General features: G+C 40.0%; 1 protein-coding gene across 1 annotated transcript in view; it reads right to left on the bottom strand.

Moving 5' to 3' along the window:
• Positions 1-14,742: 14,742 nt before the first annotated feature.
• Positions 14,743-19,916, bottom strand: part of LOC133607555 (A disintegrin and metalloproteinase with thrombospondin motifs 15-like) — a 37,585-nt gene continuing 32,411 nt past the window's right edge. Inside the window, exons 7-8 of the mRNA XM_061962293.2 lie at positions 19,100-19,275; positions 14,743-19,028 (exon numbers count right to left, since the gene is read on the bottom strand). Of these exons, the coding sequence (XP_061818277.1) occupies positions 18,236-19,028; positions 19,100-19,275 (969 nt within the window). The 3' untranslated portion in view covers positions 14,743-18,235. The remainder of the gene's footprint in view (positions 19,029-19,099; positions 19,276-19,916) is intronic.

Raw genomic sequence — 19,916 nt, 5'->3', positions numbered from 1 at the left:
AATCCATTGAAAAAGACATTATTCATCCGGCTAATCTCAATCATTACTCATGTCAGTGGTGGAGTTTCAGAACTGCATAGTGATGATCTGAGATGGAGTCTGGACTAAACACTCCAAGATAGATACAGCCTCAGAGCACCCAAAAGCAGGAATCCACCTGAGGATGATTAATTAACTTTTGCTCTTCTCTAGACGTCATTCCACATTGGCAACAAGACACGACTCTTTATCATCAAGTGGTCTGTTTTAAACTGGAATCGTTTCATCTTTATTGGAAGGAAACAGTCAACTGTGGTTGGCTGATGCTTTGTGACAATACTGAATGTCCATCGACACTAAAAATAACAATGAAATTATAGGCAGGAAGACACAGGCTGTACACTTTGGCAAAACATGAGAGACATTCACGGACGTTTGCAATTTATCCACATGCACCGTTAATGAATTTTTTTGAATTCCATTTCCCCCCATGCTGACACTCGGACGCCAACAGGAAGCATTGGGCTCTGCTGTTTTTTGTTATGCTTGTTTTCTGTGCATCCTCTGTGCCTTTGCTGTGCACCATTCTCCCATGGCTCTTGGCAGGATGAGCTAATAAAACATTGTCGGGTTTGTGTTGGCTGCTCAGCAAACTCAGATAATACCTTGCAGCGTGAAACGCACATTCTTCCTCATTAGACCGAGATGTATCCATTTAAATTAGCGTGATGTCAAACAGTGCAGTGCAGTGTGCGGCGTGCGCTGACCTTACAGCGAGCCTTGAACAAGACCAGATTTGATGCCTTTTCCCAAGCATGTTTTCAAGTGTTTAGCCTACGGCAGGTTTTGATTAGCAGGATCCTGCCCTCTTTAACTCTTGCTCATAAATCATGAGTTTTAATCAGGAGCCCTGCTCACGTTGACGTATTAAAGTCCTGTTTGTAATGCATTGTTGTCTTTGTCCGCAGATTAATCAAGTTATATGCAGAATTGCATGTCCTTAGTCAACAGCATTACCAAATGACTTAATCTTCCGCGCTGCTCCCTTTTAAGGTGCTTGGCCAATAATTCAGTCTGGGGGGATTGGCAGGACTAGACCAATGTGGCCAAAATCCAGAGTCGTTCTCCAGTAATCTCAAACAGCAGAACTTTATTCGTCTTCTGGGCCAACTTTCAAAGGCACAAGGTGCTGTTTTGAAATTGAGCAGATTATTTTCCTAGGCCAGGAACTTGTCACATTTATAGAGAAAAGATGTACTCGTCCTCAAAGAGCATTCGCTGTGGAAATGAGGAGACGTTGGCAGCCAGAAAGTTACGACAACGTTAAAGTGTTTGCTCCACATTACTTCAACCGACACGTTTTGCACGTCTTCCTTCTCAGATGTGCTCCACTGAAACTTATTTTCATTAACATTCAGTTGGCAGTCATAATCAAATTTACGGACTATTTAGACCATATCTGATTTGGACTATTTTTCTGGCAAAATGATCATCTTCCAAAAGGCCAACTTCTTTGATATATTTTACCTCAGAAATGTGACGCTTTAGGGCAGTATGGCAGTTTAGAGGTGAAAACACATTATTTTATAAAGGCAACGCCTCTATTCCAGGGGTGTCTAGACTATGGCCTGTGTGGCAATGTCCCAATTTATATTGTTGTAATAATGCTACCTTGCTGACAATGTTAGTAATGGTAGTCGATGACCATGAGTTTTGCATTGCATGTTACAGTTTTTTCCATTTGCTTACACACAATTTTACTAACTGTGTGTCTTTTTTCAAAAGATATGCACACTTTTCCAAACATCAAATTCAATGTTCTTAATTCCTGTATTATTTGCAAAATGACACACTTCGGTCAAAACAAATGCCCATTCATCAAAATAAAGCAAGCATTTGTTAAACTGCAGTTTTATTTTCATCTCACTCACACAGACTTCAAATTATAAGACACTATTGGAGTGAGTTACCCAGAACAGTGATAAATACAAAACACATTTATAAAAAAAAATATTTTACTATAAGAAATCACATGTTTGGGGCATTTTGCACGACCTTTTTAGCATATGTGATGAATGATTACTGTAACTTGACAAGATATATTGACAAATCCATAGTAATCGTCATTGTTTGCTTTGAAGTGGGCCTATACGTAAGGACCTAAAGACAAAGTAAAAATATCCTGTAATATTTTCAAAAAATGCTCAACAATGATGCTGCAAACTGCAAATATTTATTTTTACCACAGTCAGGTGAAGTAACATATCACAGTAGTCAACAATGACATGCAGTACAAATTAAAATCTGAGACGAATAAAATGTTTGAAAAAAAATCTGGAGATAAATAAATATTACAGCATGTGCAGACTTAGGCAACAGCAGCGCTATGAAAGAACGTACTCAAAAGCCTCAGTTACTGTTTCTAATCATCACCTGCCCGTCCAGCTTGATCGGGCCATAGTATCTTATCCACATCACATGTGCAAGATGGGAAGGTGTGTGTAAAGCGTTGTGTGTAATATTTTGCAAAAACTGTGAAGCAGAGTCTATGCCTAATATCAGGCTAATCTGCACAGTGGTTTTGTTTACTGTGTGTAGACTTTAACTGTGTGAAAATTAAAAAATTTAGTGTTTAAGCAATTGGAAAAAACTGTAAGGAGTCGAACTTTCACATAGTCTTAATGTTCAATGCTTTATCGTTTATACTTCATATTGCAGAGTCTTCAGAGTCTGATGTGGGGGGGGATTTTAATAACAGTTATCGGTATGTGTCTTGTTCAGTCTGTTAGCTATATGTATGGCTTACTTTAATCAATGCAAACTTAAGTGTCTCTGATCATCATTATTGTAAATCCTACTTTTTTAAATTTGTGTACGAATGACAATCAACGCTCTGCTGTGTGGCGGAAAAAAGTGCTTTATGTATTTGTGTGTGCGGGTCTGTGTTTGTGTGTGCATGTCTGTGTTTGTGTGTATGTGTGTGTGTGCGCAGGCAGATCTACATGACAGCGTAATGGTGATTAACATTGAAAATTGCGCTTTATGGCAGGTTTTACTGTAATTTTAGATGTTTGGCAAACTTCCCTCTTCAGTTTGGTATAAAATGAACATGCAGACTTAAATTGTTGCATGTAAAAACTTTTTCGTATCATAGCAGTTTTATTTAATTTGTTTGTTCTCTATTTGTAACACACCAGTGAATAAATAAATACATTAATAATATACAATGAGTAAGTAAATAATTATTAAATACATAAATAAACAATAATTAAAGTTCTCATAAATAAATAGTTAAGTAATTTATGTTACACCTATGAGATGAATAAGATTTTTTTTAAATAAGGTCCAAGATGTTTATCAATATTTTTTTTTCTTTGTACTTTTTGAGGTTGTGCACAGACAATGTATCTTTGGGTGGACATCCAGCCCCTGTTTTCCAGGCGAGAAAGTTTCTTTCCACCAGAACCTCCTCTGTTTTCAGGTCAACTCTGTAGTGTTGTGCAAGTTTGTTTACACTACCATCTGTGCAACGTTTGCCTGTTTGCAAGTTGCCTGCTAGCTTTAAAGTTAAAGTTAAAGTTAAAGTACCAATGATTGTCACACACACACTAGGTGTGGCGAGATTATTCTCTGCATTTGACCCATCACCCTTGATCACCCCCTGGGAGGTGAGGGGAGCAGTGGGCAGCAGCAGTGGCCGCGCCCGGGAATCATTTTGGTGATTTAACCCCCAATTCCAACCCTTTATGCAACAATACCGTCCTTATGTGTTTGGGCCATCTCATGCTTACTAAAGATGAAAGATTTCCTACACATCCACTTTCAACCAATTAAATGCATTCAGTGTTGTGTAATTCTAACACAGTGGCAAAAAGTTGTGAGCGAAAAGATCTTGCAAGTTCAAAAATGTTTTGCTTGCGCGCTTTGCGCACTCGCATCACAGTATCCTCCCGGGGAATAAACTCCCCCCTTGTTCTTCAAACCAAGTGATGCTCCTGGGTAGTATTGAACAAGCTTTGCTTTTTCCCATTCCTTTTTGGACGCCTTAGGAGAAATGAAAAAAAATGTGTGAAATATGGGATGTATCATGTTCAAATTGTATACATGTTCAAAATAGACTTCAACCAACCAATGAGTGTGTGTTATCATTTTGGACTGTCAGAATTAAAAAATATTACACATACAGTATCATCTATTCAGAAACATCATTTTATATTTTTTATAGCTGCCCAAGGATTTAAGGGGCTAATTAAGAAAAAGAAGAGGCACTAACTTTCGCTGTAAACAAACATGTCTCTGCATTTCTGCTTGTCCGACGTTGTCATGTTATTCATTTATACATTTTTCATTCTGTTTGCTACTTTTGTTTTACCTCTCTTTTTCAAATGGAGCTGTTTGTGCCCTCTAGACCAGTGGTCTCCTACCATTTTTGCACCACAAACCGGTTTAATGTAGGCATTATGTTCAGGGACTGGCTTTCCACTTGTGCCAGATAAATACTGCAAAACTAAGTGCCTGAAAAATACAACTCACCATAACGCTGAATTGGTGGGAGGCCTGGGCTTGTTTCTTTGCAATGTAATGCAGATGGAACTCAGCCTTTGGCTACAATATGTCACATTAATAGTTTATGTTCATTGATGTGCATTATATCATGTCACAAAGTTATAACAAATATAACAAATGGCAACGTCCTTTGAGGAGTTTTATTGTACATCTATAAACAAGCTTATTGGTGTGTCTAATGGGACAGGCGAAAGTAACGTCGGAGAAAATGCAGTCGTTTATCAATTATTTAATGTTTCTCTGCAGCCCGGTAGAAAATGCGTCATGGACCGGTACCAGTCCCCGGGCCGGTGGTTGGGGACCACTGCTCTAGACCAGTGGTTCTTAACCTGGGTTCGATCGAACCCTAGGGGTTCGGTGAGTCGGCCTCAGGGGTTCGGCGGAGGTCAAAACACACCCGACTCATCGTGTAAATACAAACTTCTCCCTATCGGCGTATTACGGATATGGCAACAGCAGAAGTCAGACTGATTTGCAGGTGTGTAATTTGTTGTGAGTTTATGCACTGTTGGTTTTGTTGTTTGAACAAGGTGATGTTCATGCACAGTTCATTTTATGCACCAGTAAAGAAACATGGTAACATTTTAGTATGGGGAACATATTCACTATTTATTAGTTGCTTATTATCATGCAAATTAGTAACATATTGGCTCTTAACTAGTCATTATTAAGTACTTATTAATGCCTTATTCGGCATGGCCTTATTATTACCCTAACCCTCTAACCCTGACCCTAACCAAATAACTCTAAATTAAGTCTTTGTTACTTAGAATATGTTCCCCATACTAAAGTGTTACCAAAAACATGTAACTTTGTATTGAATTTGAAAAAAACAACATTTTATTTTTCACTAAAGAAGGGTTCGGTGAATGCACATATGAAACTGGTGGGGTTCGTTACCTCCAACAAGGTTAAGAACCACTGCTCTAGACCATACTTTTGATTTTGCTAGTTTCAGGTTTAGAGCAACAAACTCTACATCATTTAACACTACTTCTGTACATGTTAAATCGGGGAGAAATCAGTAAGACAATTGCAAGAAATTTAGTCCCCCTCCACCACCAAAGTAAAGCTGACGCCAAAGACATGCGCTGTAAGGATAATTTGGACCCAAATTTCGAAAAAAGTGTTTACATTTGCTCCAATCTTAATGACTATCGGCATAAACCATCCGTCTGGATCGGAAGGATATTTTAATCTAATTGTGTGTGATCGGGTCAGAATATTCCGAATGGCGTTCTTACATGAAGCATTTTTATTCCGAAGAGGCTTTTAATCCAATTAATTGTGTACATGTGAACATAGCTAATGTTGTCAGCATTAGAGAGGCCTTTTAAGTGTTGGGATTGGAAAAAATTATATTTTTGTAACACAACCTACCATTGACCTCAGAAACCGCAAGTTAACAAGATACCTTTAGGATGGTGTTCCTTGCTCCATCTCTGCATCCGTTTGAGGGTCCTTGGTCTGTAAAATGTTGAAGACTTCTGCTCTACGAGATTTAAGGTCAACCGTAAGGAATAGTTTTTAAATGTAATTTACACTACTCAGCTGTTGGTGGGAAACTCATGTGTGATACAATGAACGTATTGATGCTGGATGAGCAGTTTGCTTCTCAATGGTAATACAACATGGGTTTTGTTGCTGCTAAGTTGTGATACATTGTTAATGGGCGTTTAGTAGGGATGCACAACATATAGTTTCAGCATCGTAATCACAATGTACTTGTTGTGCACAATAGTCCAATTTCAAGGTCCTGCGTTTGAGAGACAAATTAACTCCGCAGGTGGATGCCTTTTCAAACTCACGGGCAATTAAAAAACAATAAATACAATTAATACATTGTTAATGTACAACTCATATCTCACTATATTAATGAACAAAGATGACAGCAGTGTAGCATAACTTAAAGTGCTATTCAAAGCTGGGGTATCTAAGTTATATTTTTTAACTAAATAGAAAAAGTATACCTTAGCAGTAATCATTTCTGAAAAAAATTGTACATCTGCTAGCTGTCTGTGCCTTATAAATAAGGATCTTAGTAAATAAAACCCCAAAAGACAAAACCGTTTGTCTTCCTGGCTTTCAACCCCTCCATATTCAACCACAGGATTTACAGAAAGGAGGGGTGAGCAGAGCCCACGAAGGAGACTCCTCATAAGCTGACGCGAGTGGAGGGCATGCTTTACAGTTGGAATTTTGCCTGGTGACACAAGACATGCACCATGGGGATAGGTTGATTGGCAACACTAAATTGGCCCTAGTGTGTGAATGTTGTCTGTCTATCTGTGTTGGCCCTGTGATGAGGTGGCGACTTGTCCAGGGTGTACCCCGCCTTCTGCCCGAATGCAGCTGAGATAGACTTCAGCACCCCCCGCGACCCCGAACGGGACAAGTGGTAGAAAATGGATGGATGGATGGAAGATTCAAGTACCCCAGCTTTAAGTCATCTAGTAAAAATCCCTGCATTTTAAAATACATATTGCAGGGTTAATTAAACTACATCAGTGGTTATCAAATTTTTTTCACCAAGTACCACCTCAGAAAACACTTGGCTCTCCAAGTACCACCATAATGACCAACATTAAAACACGGTAGCATGGTAGGCTTAAGTATTCATTAAAAACAAGACAGAGGTTTTATTCAACAAGTATATTTAATATTTTGGCCACTGTAACATAACACACAGTTTGAACAGTTTCAATATTTTATTGGGTGATTCTTTGGCGTACCATAGATGGAGCCCGCGTACCATTAGTGGTACGTGTACTGCAGTTTGACAATCACTGAACTAGATTACAATGTCATTTTTGTTTCAATATTGTGCAGCCCTAACGTGTAGTCAAAGATAGCAACATTTTCAAAGTTAAAAAAAAAGGTTTTATATGTATAATGACAGTTTAAAAATAACATCCTAAAATTAACATTCCATCCTCTTTGTAGTTTATGTAAATAAAACGCTGCGGCTATAATCAAAGCTTTTTTTTTTAAATAAAAAAATATTGAGGGGTGCAGTTCCACTACAGGCCTGCAGGTGGCAGATTGTGCAGTGACAAGTGATAACACTGCACATATATTTTATTTCAAGTGGACTGTAACTGTGATAATACAAAATGCATTCTTTAGTCTGGTGTTTTATCCAGATTTTATTGATTTGGATTTTTCCAGGACCCATATGCAAATGACTATCAAAACATAACCTCTGGGCTCGTTTTCTACGATTACCTGTGCAAACTTTGTGTAGGAAATCGTACTAAATTCTCATGAGAACTGACAGTTACCTCTGGACTTTTCTCAAGTTGCTTTTTGGAAAGCCATAGAAGGGTTAAACAAAGTCTCACCAGATGCTGCACCAGCCAAACCATGAGCTTTTTTCTTCTTTTCTATGATGTTCTTTAATGTGAGCATTATGATTAAATACCGTAATATGCCAACTGTGGTTGATTAAGCAGATCATAATATCTGCTGACACATTTAATGGTTTCACATGCCTCTATGATTGTGTTTTTTTATCAGGACACTCTGATAGTGGATTGTTGTTGAGTTTTTTTTAGAAATGATTGGGATATGATCCAATCAATTATCTAGCTCAAATGCAAACATGTGGTAATGCTGTTTTCATGAATGCAAAGTAGTCTTAGACGGTTTGCAGTGATGGAAGCTGATATTGTGCATGCATTGCAAGGCCTTTTTTGACCCATTCACACTGAATTATACAGAGTGATTGACTAGAAATTGCAAAATGCTTCCAGAAAACTGTTGTGTATTATAGTCCACAGTTTCCACTTTGGTGCTGCGGTCTGTTGCCTTGCTGCTTTGGTTGGATTTATTGGTCAATGCAATTGTTTACAAGTTATATAAAATGATGCATTTGCAAATGCAGTACACTTGGCTTAATGTTGCTCTACTTTGTATTTTAGCCTTGTTTCAATAAAGCGGCACACAGTTTATTTTTAACCTCATTCGACGGAATGATTAGAATAGTTTGCAGTGCATGGAGGTCAGCTGTGAATGTGTCACTTCCATTGTTTGCAGAATCATCCTGTTCCTGCTGTGGTCAGCAGAGCTCAGCAGTGATGCGCACTAATGTGGCTCCTCATCGGACTTGTCCATGAACCCAGTCACCGTCACATGAATCGGCTACAAAGCGGCTCATTGAGATCTTGAATGTAGTCTGTGGTGAGCAGCCTGTCCGAATCAGCAATCGCTGCAAACACACATCTGCTGCTGATCAGGCACACAGACAGACAACACACAGACATGTCATCGTTTGGCTCACTCCTTCTAATTAGAACCTCTAAGAGGTGTTCGTCCCATCATCTGTTTTAGATCATTTTGCTTTGTTTACAAGGTTACGTCTGCTTAGGAATGTTCCAAAATCGGTATTGGCTAATTATTATTCTTTAACTTACAACACGGGTGAGCAAATACTAAGAGAATATATTTAAATGTGTTATTTATCAGTCTATTAACTATTTTCTATGGGACCTCTGTAGTCCACAGGTTGAGGTGAGCATTTTTTTTCCATAAGAAATAATGTAAATTTTATGGAGAAAAATGTACGTTTTAGATTCAGAAAACAATGTGAAATACATATAAATGTTAAATAAATGAATGAATGAACATTTAATGTCACATTTACCTTTATTGAAGACTTGTATATCCGTTGACGTAACCAGAGAAAAATACGTCATAATCGTCTCAAGAGGCTTAAGTGTTTCATTATCTCCACTTCCATGGTTTAAATTCAAATTTTGGGGAGTTCTTGTGATGTCAAACACACAAAAACAGGTGCCAACAGGCAAATAATAGTTGTTTTTTCAGGGCATTCACTCAATCGCAACTGGACTGTTTGGTTTGTCCTAGAAGACGTTTCGCCAGGAGGGTGTCCATGGGCAAGGATGGTTCCTTTCCATCGTACTGAGAAAAACAACTGTTGAGATGCAAACAAACAATCCTACTGTCAATGCCAACGACAGTTGTTGAAGTGTATTTTCCTCGGACGGAAACATCCTTGCCAAGGCACACCTTCCTTGTGTTGGACTATAACTATTAGGGGTTTTGGCACCAGCCACTATGAACTGATGAAGTCTACTTGGATAACAGGCGAAACGTCATCTAAGACAAACCAAACAGTCCACAGTTCAATTGAATGCCCAGAATACAATGATCTGGAGGAATGAGAACATCCAATGTAAGAAAAATTGGTTTTGCATGATATGACCACTTAATATCATTACATTTTTCGTCTCAGCACTGTACCTCACACTCACTTTGTTCCTTCCCATCCATCCATCCATTTTCTACCGCTTATTCCCTTTTGGGGTTGCGGGGGGTGCTGGAGCCTATCTCAGCTACAATCGGGCGGAAGGCGGTGTACACCCTGGACAAGTCGCCACCTCATCGCAGGGCCAACACAGATAGACAGACAACATTCACACTCACATTCACACACTAGGGCCAATTTAGTGTTGCCAATCAACCTATCCCCAGGTGCATGTCTTTGGAGGTGGGAGGAAGCCGGAGTACCCGGAGGGAACCCACGCAGTCACGGGGAGGACATGCAAACTCCACACGGAAAGATCCCGAGCCCGGGATTGAACCCAAGACTACTCAGGACCTTTGTATTGTGAGGCAGATGCACTAACCCCTCTTCCACCGTGCTGCCCTTGTTCCTTCCCATACTTGGAAAAACAAAGTTATGTTGATCTCTAACTATAAGCTGATGCTATAGTAAGATCAGACATTTTGGGCCCATCACACAGGGTTCACTGTGACATTTGCTATGCCAACCCATGGCAGGGATGCTTGAAACTCAGATCTTTTCTTGCAACTTAAAGACGCCCTATTATACAAAACTAACTTGACTTACCTATTTGTGCCTTCTTATGTGTATTTGGGATAAGCATAAGTCCTTTTGAAATCAAACCGTGGAGGCATTGCAAAGATGTTTGTAAAACAATCTTGCCTTACTTCATACTTCCTTGAAACTGTCAGTTTGGAATTTGCTCTGACTTGTCAGCGGATTATCCATATATGGTAGACACCCTATATACCCATACATCTTTGCACAGGTCAGCCAATTTTAATTTATGTAGGACCAGTGTTGAGACGAACGCGTTACTTTGTAACACATTACTGTAACGCCGTTATTTTCGGCGGTAACTAGTAGTATAACGCGATATTTTTTATATTCAGTAACTCAGTTACCGTTACTACATGATGCGTTACTGCGTTATTTTATGTTATTTTTTAAATATTATCGGCTAGAAACTGAGAAGATGTGAGTGTGTTTTATTGGAGAGCTGCAGTGCCGTCTTTCTGAATCTTCCTGTCTCACAAGAGGCGCGCTGTGTGTGTGTGTGTGGGGGGGGGGGGGGGGGGGGGGGTCTGTGTTTACTAACAAGACATCAAGGCGGAGCCGAAGTCGTGTTTCTTAACATGGAGATATTCTCACTACTTTTCTTTTGTCAAGCACAAAGAAAAGAACATTTTAGTTAAATGTAAGTTGTGTCTTGGATCAAAGATCCCAACTACTGCCTAAAACAGCAATTCAAATCTGCTGAAACACCTAAAAAAGCAACATGCTTCGACGAAGCTATTAAAGAGAGACACACTTCACCTTCACCTCCACCTCCACCCAAGCAACAGCGGCTGGATTTTAACGGAGGGACTGCTAGCCAGGACAACATTTATAGAGCCATTGCAGCGTATGTGCTAGAAGACATGCAGGCTATTTCTACAGTGGAGTCACCCGCTTTCAGGCATCTGGACACAGTGGACAGTGAGTACATAAACATGGAAAGCAAGCTAAAGAAAACACTCCAAACTCTGCCTCTGCTCATCATTCAGCACTGAAGGTACACACACTCTGTCAATTATCTTATATACTCTTTCATTCTAGACTTCTAGACTGTTTGATTATCACATCACTCTAAATGTATAGACTATAAAGTTCACAAACATAAAGAGGGATCCTAGTGGGCCAGGCCAATGTTTCCTTATCTCTAAACTAAAACTGGGGATATGCGTAGAGTGTTCTGGGCTTCAGTACAGTGTTGATCTCCTGAAGACATGATTTTATTTCACAATACCTTGAGAGAAAAATATGTATATTTGTGTATAGCAGTATGTGTGCTGTATATAGTGACATGACATTGATTGATTGATTGAAACTTGTATTAGTAGATTGCACAGTACAGTACATATTCCGTACAATTGACCACTAAATGGTAACACCCGAATACGTTTTTCAACTTGTTTAAGTCGGGGTTCACGTTAATCAATTCATGGTAACATATAATCATGTCATGTGTGTCTTCCTTGGGTGAAGCCAGGTTTACAGCTATGTTGTGACATGTTGTTATTATGCGGTTTGTTACTTATGTATGTTATGTTGCAGCTATTTAAAATAGTTTAGTCAATTTGTTCTGGCCCGAAATAAATTGGCCCTTTGAAACATATCTTTGTCTTTGTGTGTTGTACGTAGACCACATTGCTTAGCAGAGTTCAGTGATGCAAATGCATGTCAAGTTTATCAACAGATTGTATTATTCTCCAGTGCAATAACAGTACTGAAATGAAGGCTAAAAGAGCATTAATGGGAGCCTTAGAAAAATATTTTAAAAAAAATAAGTAACTAAATAGTTACTTTTCACAGTAATGCATTACTTTTTGGTGTAAGTAACTGAGTTAGTAACTGAGTTACTTTTGAAATAAAGTAACTAGTAACTGTAACTAGTTACTGGTTTTCAGTAATTAACCCAACACTCTGTAGGACCGGTTGTACCACAGGCAGCACGGTGAAACAGGGGTTAAAACGAAGATCCTGGGTTCGATCCTGGGCTCGGGATCTTTCTGTGTGGAGTTTGCATGTTCTCCCCGTGACTGTGTGGGTTCCCTCCGGGTACTACGACTTCCTTCTTCCCACCTCCAAAGACATGCGCCTGGGGATAGGTTGATTGGCAACATTAAATTGTCCCTAGTGTGTGAATGTGAGTGTGAATGTTGTTTGTCTATCTGTGTTGGCTCTGGGATGAGTTGGCGACCTGTCCAGGGTGTACCCCGCCTTCCGCCCGAATGCAGCTGAGATAGGCTCCAGTTCCCCCCGCGACCTTGAAAGGGCAAAGCGGTAGAAAATGGTTGGATGGATTCACTGAACCGCAACATGTCCACAATGAAAGCCAATCAAGAAAATACTCTATTCTTGGTTTGCTTTAACCTGCACAAGTCAAGTCACTACGCAAACTTTCAGCCTCATCCGAAGCAAAAAGTGCCCTACTTTTAACGGTTATGATTTGTGGCAATGTGCCTTCAATTATGAAGAAGTCGATTCGAGTGTGTGCAAAGAAGAGTTCTGGTTCAATCACAGACCTTCACAAACCTCCAAAAAAAACTACTTTTAATGGCGGGCTTGGCGACTACTGTTTATAGCAATGGAGGAGACAATTAAATAATAAATAATAACAGTACGTTAGAAATGTACGAATGAGACGTTACCAAAGATAACTAAATTTATTGTGTAGCTAGCATAGCCTTCTACTGTAAGATAATAGCATCAATGCTATTCAGCTGTGTAATCAGCTGTGTACTAATATTATATGTCTGGGTGGGGGGGGTCCTGCTTTGGAAATAATGTGTACCCTTTTCAGATATCGCATTTAGTTCCCACTAAAACATTCACATGTTGCACAATGAGATGTAAACATGGGATCATGTCTACATTCCTGTAACTTTCTGTTTGTAAAATATACCTTTATTAGTATTTCTTTAATATAATAACATAATTTTATGATTACGGTTCGGGTTCGGTGAATGCGCATATGAAACTGGTGGGGTTCGGTACCTCCAACAAGGTTAAGAACCACTGCTGTATAGTATAGATACTGTACCTCTATTGTTTAAAAGTGGTCAAAACAGCAGTGCAGTAAAATTATTCACATGATATATAATAGAAAAGCATTTTATTGTCAATATACACTTGTTTTGTCCAGGATTTAACATAAGAGAGATACAGACTTTTGTAGGAGATTAAATTTATTAATTATAACAGTATATTGTACCAGATTTGTTACTATTTCCGCCTGCATCATAATATGACCCCTTTTAAAGCGTAACAATTAGCCGGAAAAAAAATTCTTATCCGAGAGCACTCTTATGTTGGGGCAGCCTAAAGTTGAGGTACCACTGTATTCATAATACAACAACACTGAGTCACTGACATGTGGGATTCTTTGTTAGGGCTCTCGAGTCAGCAGGATGATACTCGAGCTAACGGACTAGTTTGCTTAGCACATTGTTTGGCCATGTGAAAACCGAGATTGTATACGCAAACCAGGTAAAGATTTATATCGAAAAGTAAATTCTATGAAAAGTACAAAAGCCGAGTAATGTTATCCGACCTGCTCAGTGGCCTAGTGGTTAAAGTGTCCGCCCTGAGACTGAAAGGTTGTGAGTTCAAACCCTGGCTGAGTCATACCAAAGACAACAAAAACTGGGAGCCATTGCCTCCCTGCTTGGCACTCAGCATCAATGATTGGAATTGGGGGTTATATCACCAAAATGATTCCTGAGCGCGACCACCGCTACTGCTCACTGCTCCCCTCACCTCCCAGGGGGTGAACATGGGGATGGGTCAAATGCAGAGGATCATTTCACCATACCTAGTGTGTGTGTGACTATCGTTGGGACTTTAACTTTAACTTTTGTTTTCTATAGTCCCTTGTGCAATCTTCTTGTATTGCAAGTCATTACAATGTGCATGTGTACCCAATGAAGTGTTCAGTGAGTGCGAAGTGTAAACTGGACAGAGAGTTGCGACAGCTTCCAATAAAACTTCAGCTTCCTGATGTATGAGACTGCTATCCAAATCCTAAACTGTATTGGGAAAGCTTCGAGTCAAGATAAGCTGTCTCGTACAATTAATGCCATCAAAGCTGCAACAAGATCTGACTATGAACTCAAACAAGAGGCCATTGGGGGAACAAACAAATATTTCCATTGGCTGCCCTCCAGCTCCTCTTCTATCCACGTTTATGTAGGTCAGCCTTTTGTCATATATTATCTACGCTTTGCTCCAAAATGTATAACAGCAGATGTGTGTTTATAAAAGATGCACATTAAACCAATCATTTATTTACTCTACTGGTGTACAAGTAGTTAAAAAAAGATCATCAACTCCACATTTTTATTCAAGGCTTTATTTGGAATAAATATATTCAAAAACAATTCAGTTGTGTTTTAAAAAAAGATTAAAAACATATTTACATGATTTTTTTTGCACAGAGCTGAATAAATGTATACATAGTATACAGTACAGCCCTTATAAGTCAACACTTTCTTTTGCTGTACAAAGTGCAAAAGCTGATGAAATTACAAAATAGAAATAAAAATCTGACTATAAAAGGATCCATCATGTGGCGGGATGTTGTACTGGACAACGTGGGCCCGTAAAGGAACAGCATAAGAATAATATCATGATTTACAGGATTTCATCGAGTGTGCAGAAAGAGCAGCTTAGTCTTTTTTGTGGTGACTAATGTCGAATAGTCGGGTGGGCAGAAAATAGCTGTATTTACAAGGACACAAAAAATCAGAATAAAGGTCATATCAGATTTAGAAAACATCAGAATATTTAGTCCGATATGGACAATTCGGAAGGAAATTTAATTCGAAACAAGAGTGTGGTTTTTGCCAAAACAGCATCAATGTCAATGTTTGTTTCTTCATGCTGGAAATGTTCAAAGGAACTCAGGATTGTTGAACGCCTTGTGGTTGAAAGGTTGGAAACACGTAGTTGTAAAAGCGAATTCATGAAAATAATGAATTTGAAAAATTACTTAAACAGACATGCCAGAGAGGAGACATTTTACTTGTGAGGCCCAAAGAACAGGACTTTTGTTTGCAACATTGGCGAAAGTAGTCTTCTACTATTTCCGACAACCCAGATGTTTATTCTGATTAAACGCTCGGAGCATGTATACGCGCAACATGATCAGATCAATTTATCTAGTGTCCACGTACACAATGCTTTTGGAATTCCGATCAAGCAAAAATGTAGATGAAAATAAAAGATGCATATAGTATGTAGCTTTCTTATTATGGGGATAAAAGGTGTAGTTTATGCAGTAAGGGCATTTAAGAGTTTATTTAAAGTAGTGTGTGTGTATGCAAGCTACAAGAGAGTCTTCTTCCTGGCTGGATGTGAATAATAATCCGTAGATTAAACTTTTTTTCACCTTTTATTATAACCAATCTGATGGTATTTGTGATATTTTATTATAAGCAATCTAAGAGTATTTGTAATGTTAAGAGTTCTGTTTAGTACAAATTGTGGGATTGCCAACACTTAAGCGTTGCTCCACCCAAAGTGTGCATCATGGAGGAAGTCGTGCTGTGACAGACTTAAAGGGGAACTGCACTTTTTAGGGAATTTTGTCTAAAATTCTCAATCCTTATGAGAGACAAGAACATATGTGTTTTTTTTGCATGCAAATTTTTTAATAATCGGCTCGTTCTGGGTGGCAAGCAATGGTGCTAATGGGATTCATCCATTTTGCCTCTAAATCGCTCTACAAATGCATCCAAAAGGCACCAACAATACCCCATTTACATCTCGTGACCTGAATATTAACCAAATCATACCTCTCACCTGGATTGAAAGAGGTTGTGGTCATAAACCGAGAAGGTATATCCACTTATACCCGGGGATGAGAAAGACACAAAAAGACGCTAATTTGCGGTACTGGCTTTTTTTTCTCAACACTTCGCAAGGATTATGATTAATTCTTCATCTAAACGGCAAGATTCGAACATCCCAACAGTCGGCATCCATGTGAGGGCAGACATTGTAAATTAAAAGATTGTTATATTATGTTTGTTGGCTCTTGTGAGGTATAATTAGTAGTAGTTGTGTGGAGTTTGCATGTTCTCCCTGTGACTGTGTGGGTTCCCTCCTGGTACTCCAACTTCCTCCCACCTCCAAAGACATGCACCTGGGGATAGGTTGATTGGCAACACAAAAAATTGGCCCTAGTGTGAATGTTGTCTGTCTGTGTTGGCCCTGCGATGAGGTGGTGACTTGTCCAGGGTGTACCCCGCCTTCCGCCCGAATGCAGCTGAGATAGGCTCCAGCACCCCCGCGACCCCAAAAGGAACAAGCAGTAGAAAATGGATGGATGGATGGATGTTGTTATTAAGTGAAAAAGCAAATGCTGTAATTCCCCGCCGTATGCTTAAAATGATCAAAAATACATAAATATTACATGTTAATATGAATGTGCCTGTTACTACATTAAATATATAACATATTTAAGTTTTTTTAGAGCACTTTGTAGGTGTAAGATAGCGACTCTCGTAGGCTCCATTGTTAGCTGACTTTCATTTACGTTTATTTCCGAGTTACAATGGATAAAAAATCAAATCATATGTGCATATGTATTGTGAATGATTGGCAAAATTCCCCCAAAAAAGGGCAATTCCCCTTAAGTCGAGGGGGAGAATGTCAGGCAGGCACAATCTGCACAGTTGCACAACTTTTTTCACTTAACCAAATGGGAGAATAGGGCCTGAAGTGAGCCAATATGACACAATACCTAACTCATAAAAAGAAAACCATGATATGTTTTGTTACAAATCTATTCCAGGATTGAATGACATGCCAGAAAAAGGTGGAATTAGGCTGCGTTCTCACTGCAGGGTTGGATGTCCAATTCCAATTAATTTTTTTGTCAAATCCGATATTTTTAGTGGCCGTTTGCATTACAAAAAAATATGATTTTTAATGTCAAGACAAACATGAAGTCATGACGTGGCACATACTGCAGTGTTTACTGAAGTAAAAATGTCTCCAACTCTTGTCGGTCTCAGCACTGGCGCATTTGTGGCAATTTCATTGATTTTGTGCAATCAATGTCAATAGTTTCTGAAACAAATTGTTGTACGTAGAAGATTAAGAATGACGAGACAAGTACTTGGGCTCTCACAGATAATTTGCTTCGATGACTGCTTGAAGAGCGTGTGGGCGAGCAGTCGGAGACAGGAGTGGTGGAACTTTCACGTCAGTTCCTAAAACATATTATTTTCACCTATTTCCACCACTGTTTATTTTGTAACCATCTATTTTGGCAAAGAATTACGATGGTTATTGCTTTTTGAAGACATTCTGGTCAAATGAGTGTGACCCGAGCACGGGAGCATTTCACATTAAGGATGCATCGCATATATATCCGATTTTTATCCACATACGAAAGAGGCCTTGGTCGGATATGGAAAATTTTGAATTACCTTGTTCACACGGACAGTGGCAAAAAAAAAATTAATTGACCTACAGTGTGAACAAGGGCTTAGTCACATTGTGTTTGACAAATTGGTCAAAAAAATTAATGTTTTTGCATCGGTCACGCTAGACAAAGGCCGCACAAAATCCCAACGTTTAAAAACATTATGACATTAAATGGTTTCCAGACTGATAAGCAAGATAAATAGCTTGCTAACATATGTCAGCTCTATATTGACTTTGTTCAGTGTTGGTCTTCTGTCGGGAGTGGATTCAGATAACATAGTCTAAATGTTGGGGAAAATATATGACAGCATTCATTCTACACCGCTCACCCTCCTTCCCTTGCTAGGTGTGTCGGGATGTATGTGGGAAATGTCTATTCAGTCCTAATATAGGGTTTTTTGGGAGTTCCTAGCAAGACCTTAGTTTACAGAAGTCCAGCTCCTGTGGTTTACGTAAGCCAGTGCAGTGGTCCCTAGGAAGTGCGTGTCCTGTTTGGGCTCTGCAGCTCAGCGGTCGTCTCTTAAAGCCTTTCCCGCAGGTTCTGGAGCAAGGCGCCCACTGGCCAATATGCCACTCTGGACATGGGTCTCCACAAGCTCTGATGGCTGACGGTCTTTGGGACGGATCGCATTTCAATCCCGGCGAGCCGTCCGATCTTAAACACTGCACCATTCGCCTCTGAAAACCCTCGCCGCAGCTCACTGAGCATTCATCCCAGGTTGTGGATGTCCATTTCTCAAGAGGAGGCTCCTCTTTGCTGTAAGGTTTCTTCAAGGTGTCCACACCCTTCTCCTTGTCACTGTCATCAGCCAGAACGCTGTTGTGGGATTTCCCACCAGCGTCCTTCTTCAGAGTCTTGTCGTCTTTGTTCTGACGGGCCAGGTAGAAAGAGTAGCGTATGCGAGGCGGCGTCAAGTTCCCTGCACACAGCACCTCTACAGTGAGGGCCTCGCCCAAGGGATTTACAGCCTGGAGGTTCTCAGAGATGCCAGTGGTGCCGCTGTAGCGCAGCAGACTGCCCTTAACAATGATGTCCCTTTCGCCTGCCGACACCACGTAGTTGCCATTGAGCAGATACTGACTCTCGCTGTTCTTCACCGCCAAGTAGTTGTCGTCACCCAGCATTCCTTGGTATCCTCGCTGACGGATGTCTATGTTGGCCGCGCCCACTGGCAATATGACCACAAAGTTGTAGCCGTGTCTGCGTGCCAGAACACATTACAGTCAATGAGGTGATAAAACAATGATTGGCGTCCATGATGGTATACTCACAAGGGCTTTGTGAAGAGCCCCGACACCTTCTTGCAGTTTTTGTTATCACCGCCGCAGATTCCACACTTGTTAAACTTCTTGTTTGAGCCAATTTTTCCATCGCAACCAGCCTTGATGCATTTTCCTTGAACGCACACTCCCAGGGATTCTGGAGAGCAAGGGGTTCCATCCACAACCTGTGGTGTACACACACACACACACACACACACACACACACACACACACACACACACACACACACACACACACACACAGGCACACAGGCATGTTAAGACTTCATTTAGATAATGTCTTTTCGGGTGTGTTGTTATATTTTTACATGTTATTATTATTTTGCAATTAGTTCTAAAAGCTGAGGCGTTGGTTGCCACATTTCCACTGCACCGTAGAGCAGGATGTGGTGTAAAATGATATTTGGTTTAAAGCATGCAGCTGTTCTATGATTCAGAGCTACATGTCCCCCGAGTGTTCATGTCCTCTCAGCTCAATATGATGTAGTGTGAACTCTCGCTCATGACTGCTCAGACTCACTCCACACCCTTGTTATCTCAGCGAGATAAACCCCCTCTCCTCCTCCTCCCCGTCTTATGCATTACTCTTTTCACTCGGAGGCCAGCATGAATTCACATTGCTCACTAATGAAGTCACCTTTGGCCACATAGCTAAAATTAATACCCGCGTTCTAATGCATTAAACATGCATGGAGTCCGGAATGATGAAAATAAATGTAAATAATGTTGCCAAGCTTTACATTTTCCATCCATCCATTTTCTACCGCTTGTCCCTTTTGGGGTAGCGGGGGGCGCTGGAGCCTATC

This window comes from Nerophis lumbriciformis, linkage group LG09, assembly GCF_033978685.3.
Source record: "Nerophis lumbriciformis linkage group LG09, RoL_Nlum_v2.1, whole genome shotgun sequence".
Taxonomy (NCBI): domain Eukaryota; kingdom Metazoa; phylum Chordata; class Actinopteri; order Syngnathiformes; family Syngnathidae; genus Nerophis; species Nerophis lumbriciformis.
This window is presented reverse-complemented; position numbering and strand designations above follow the sequence as displayed.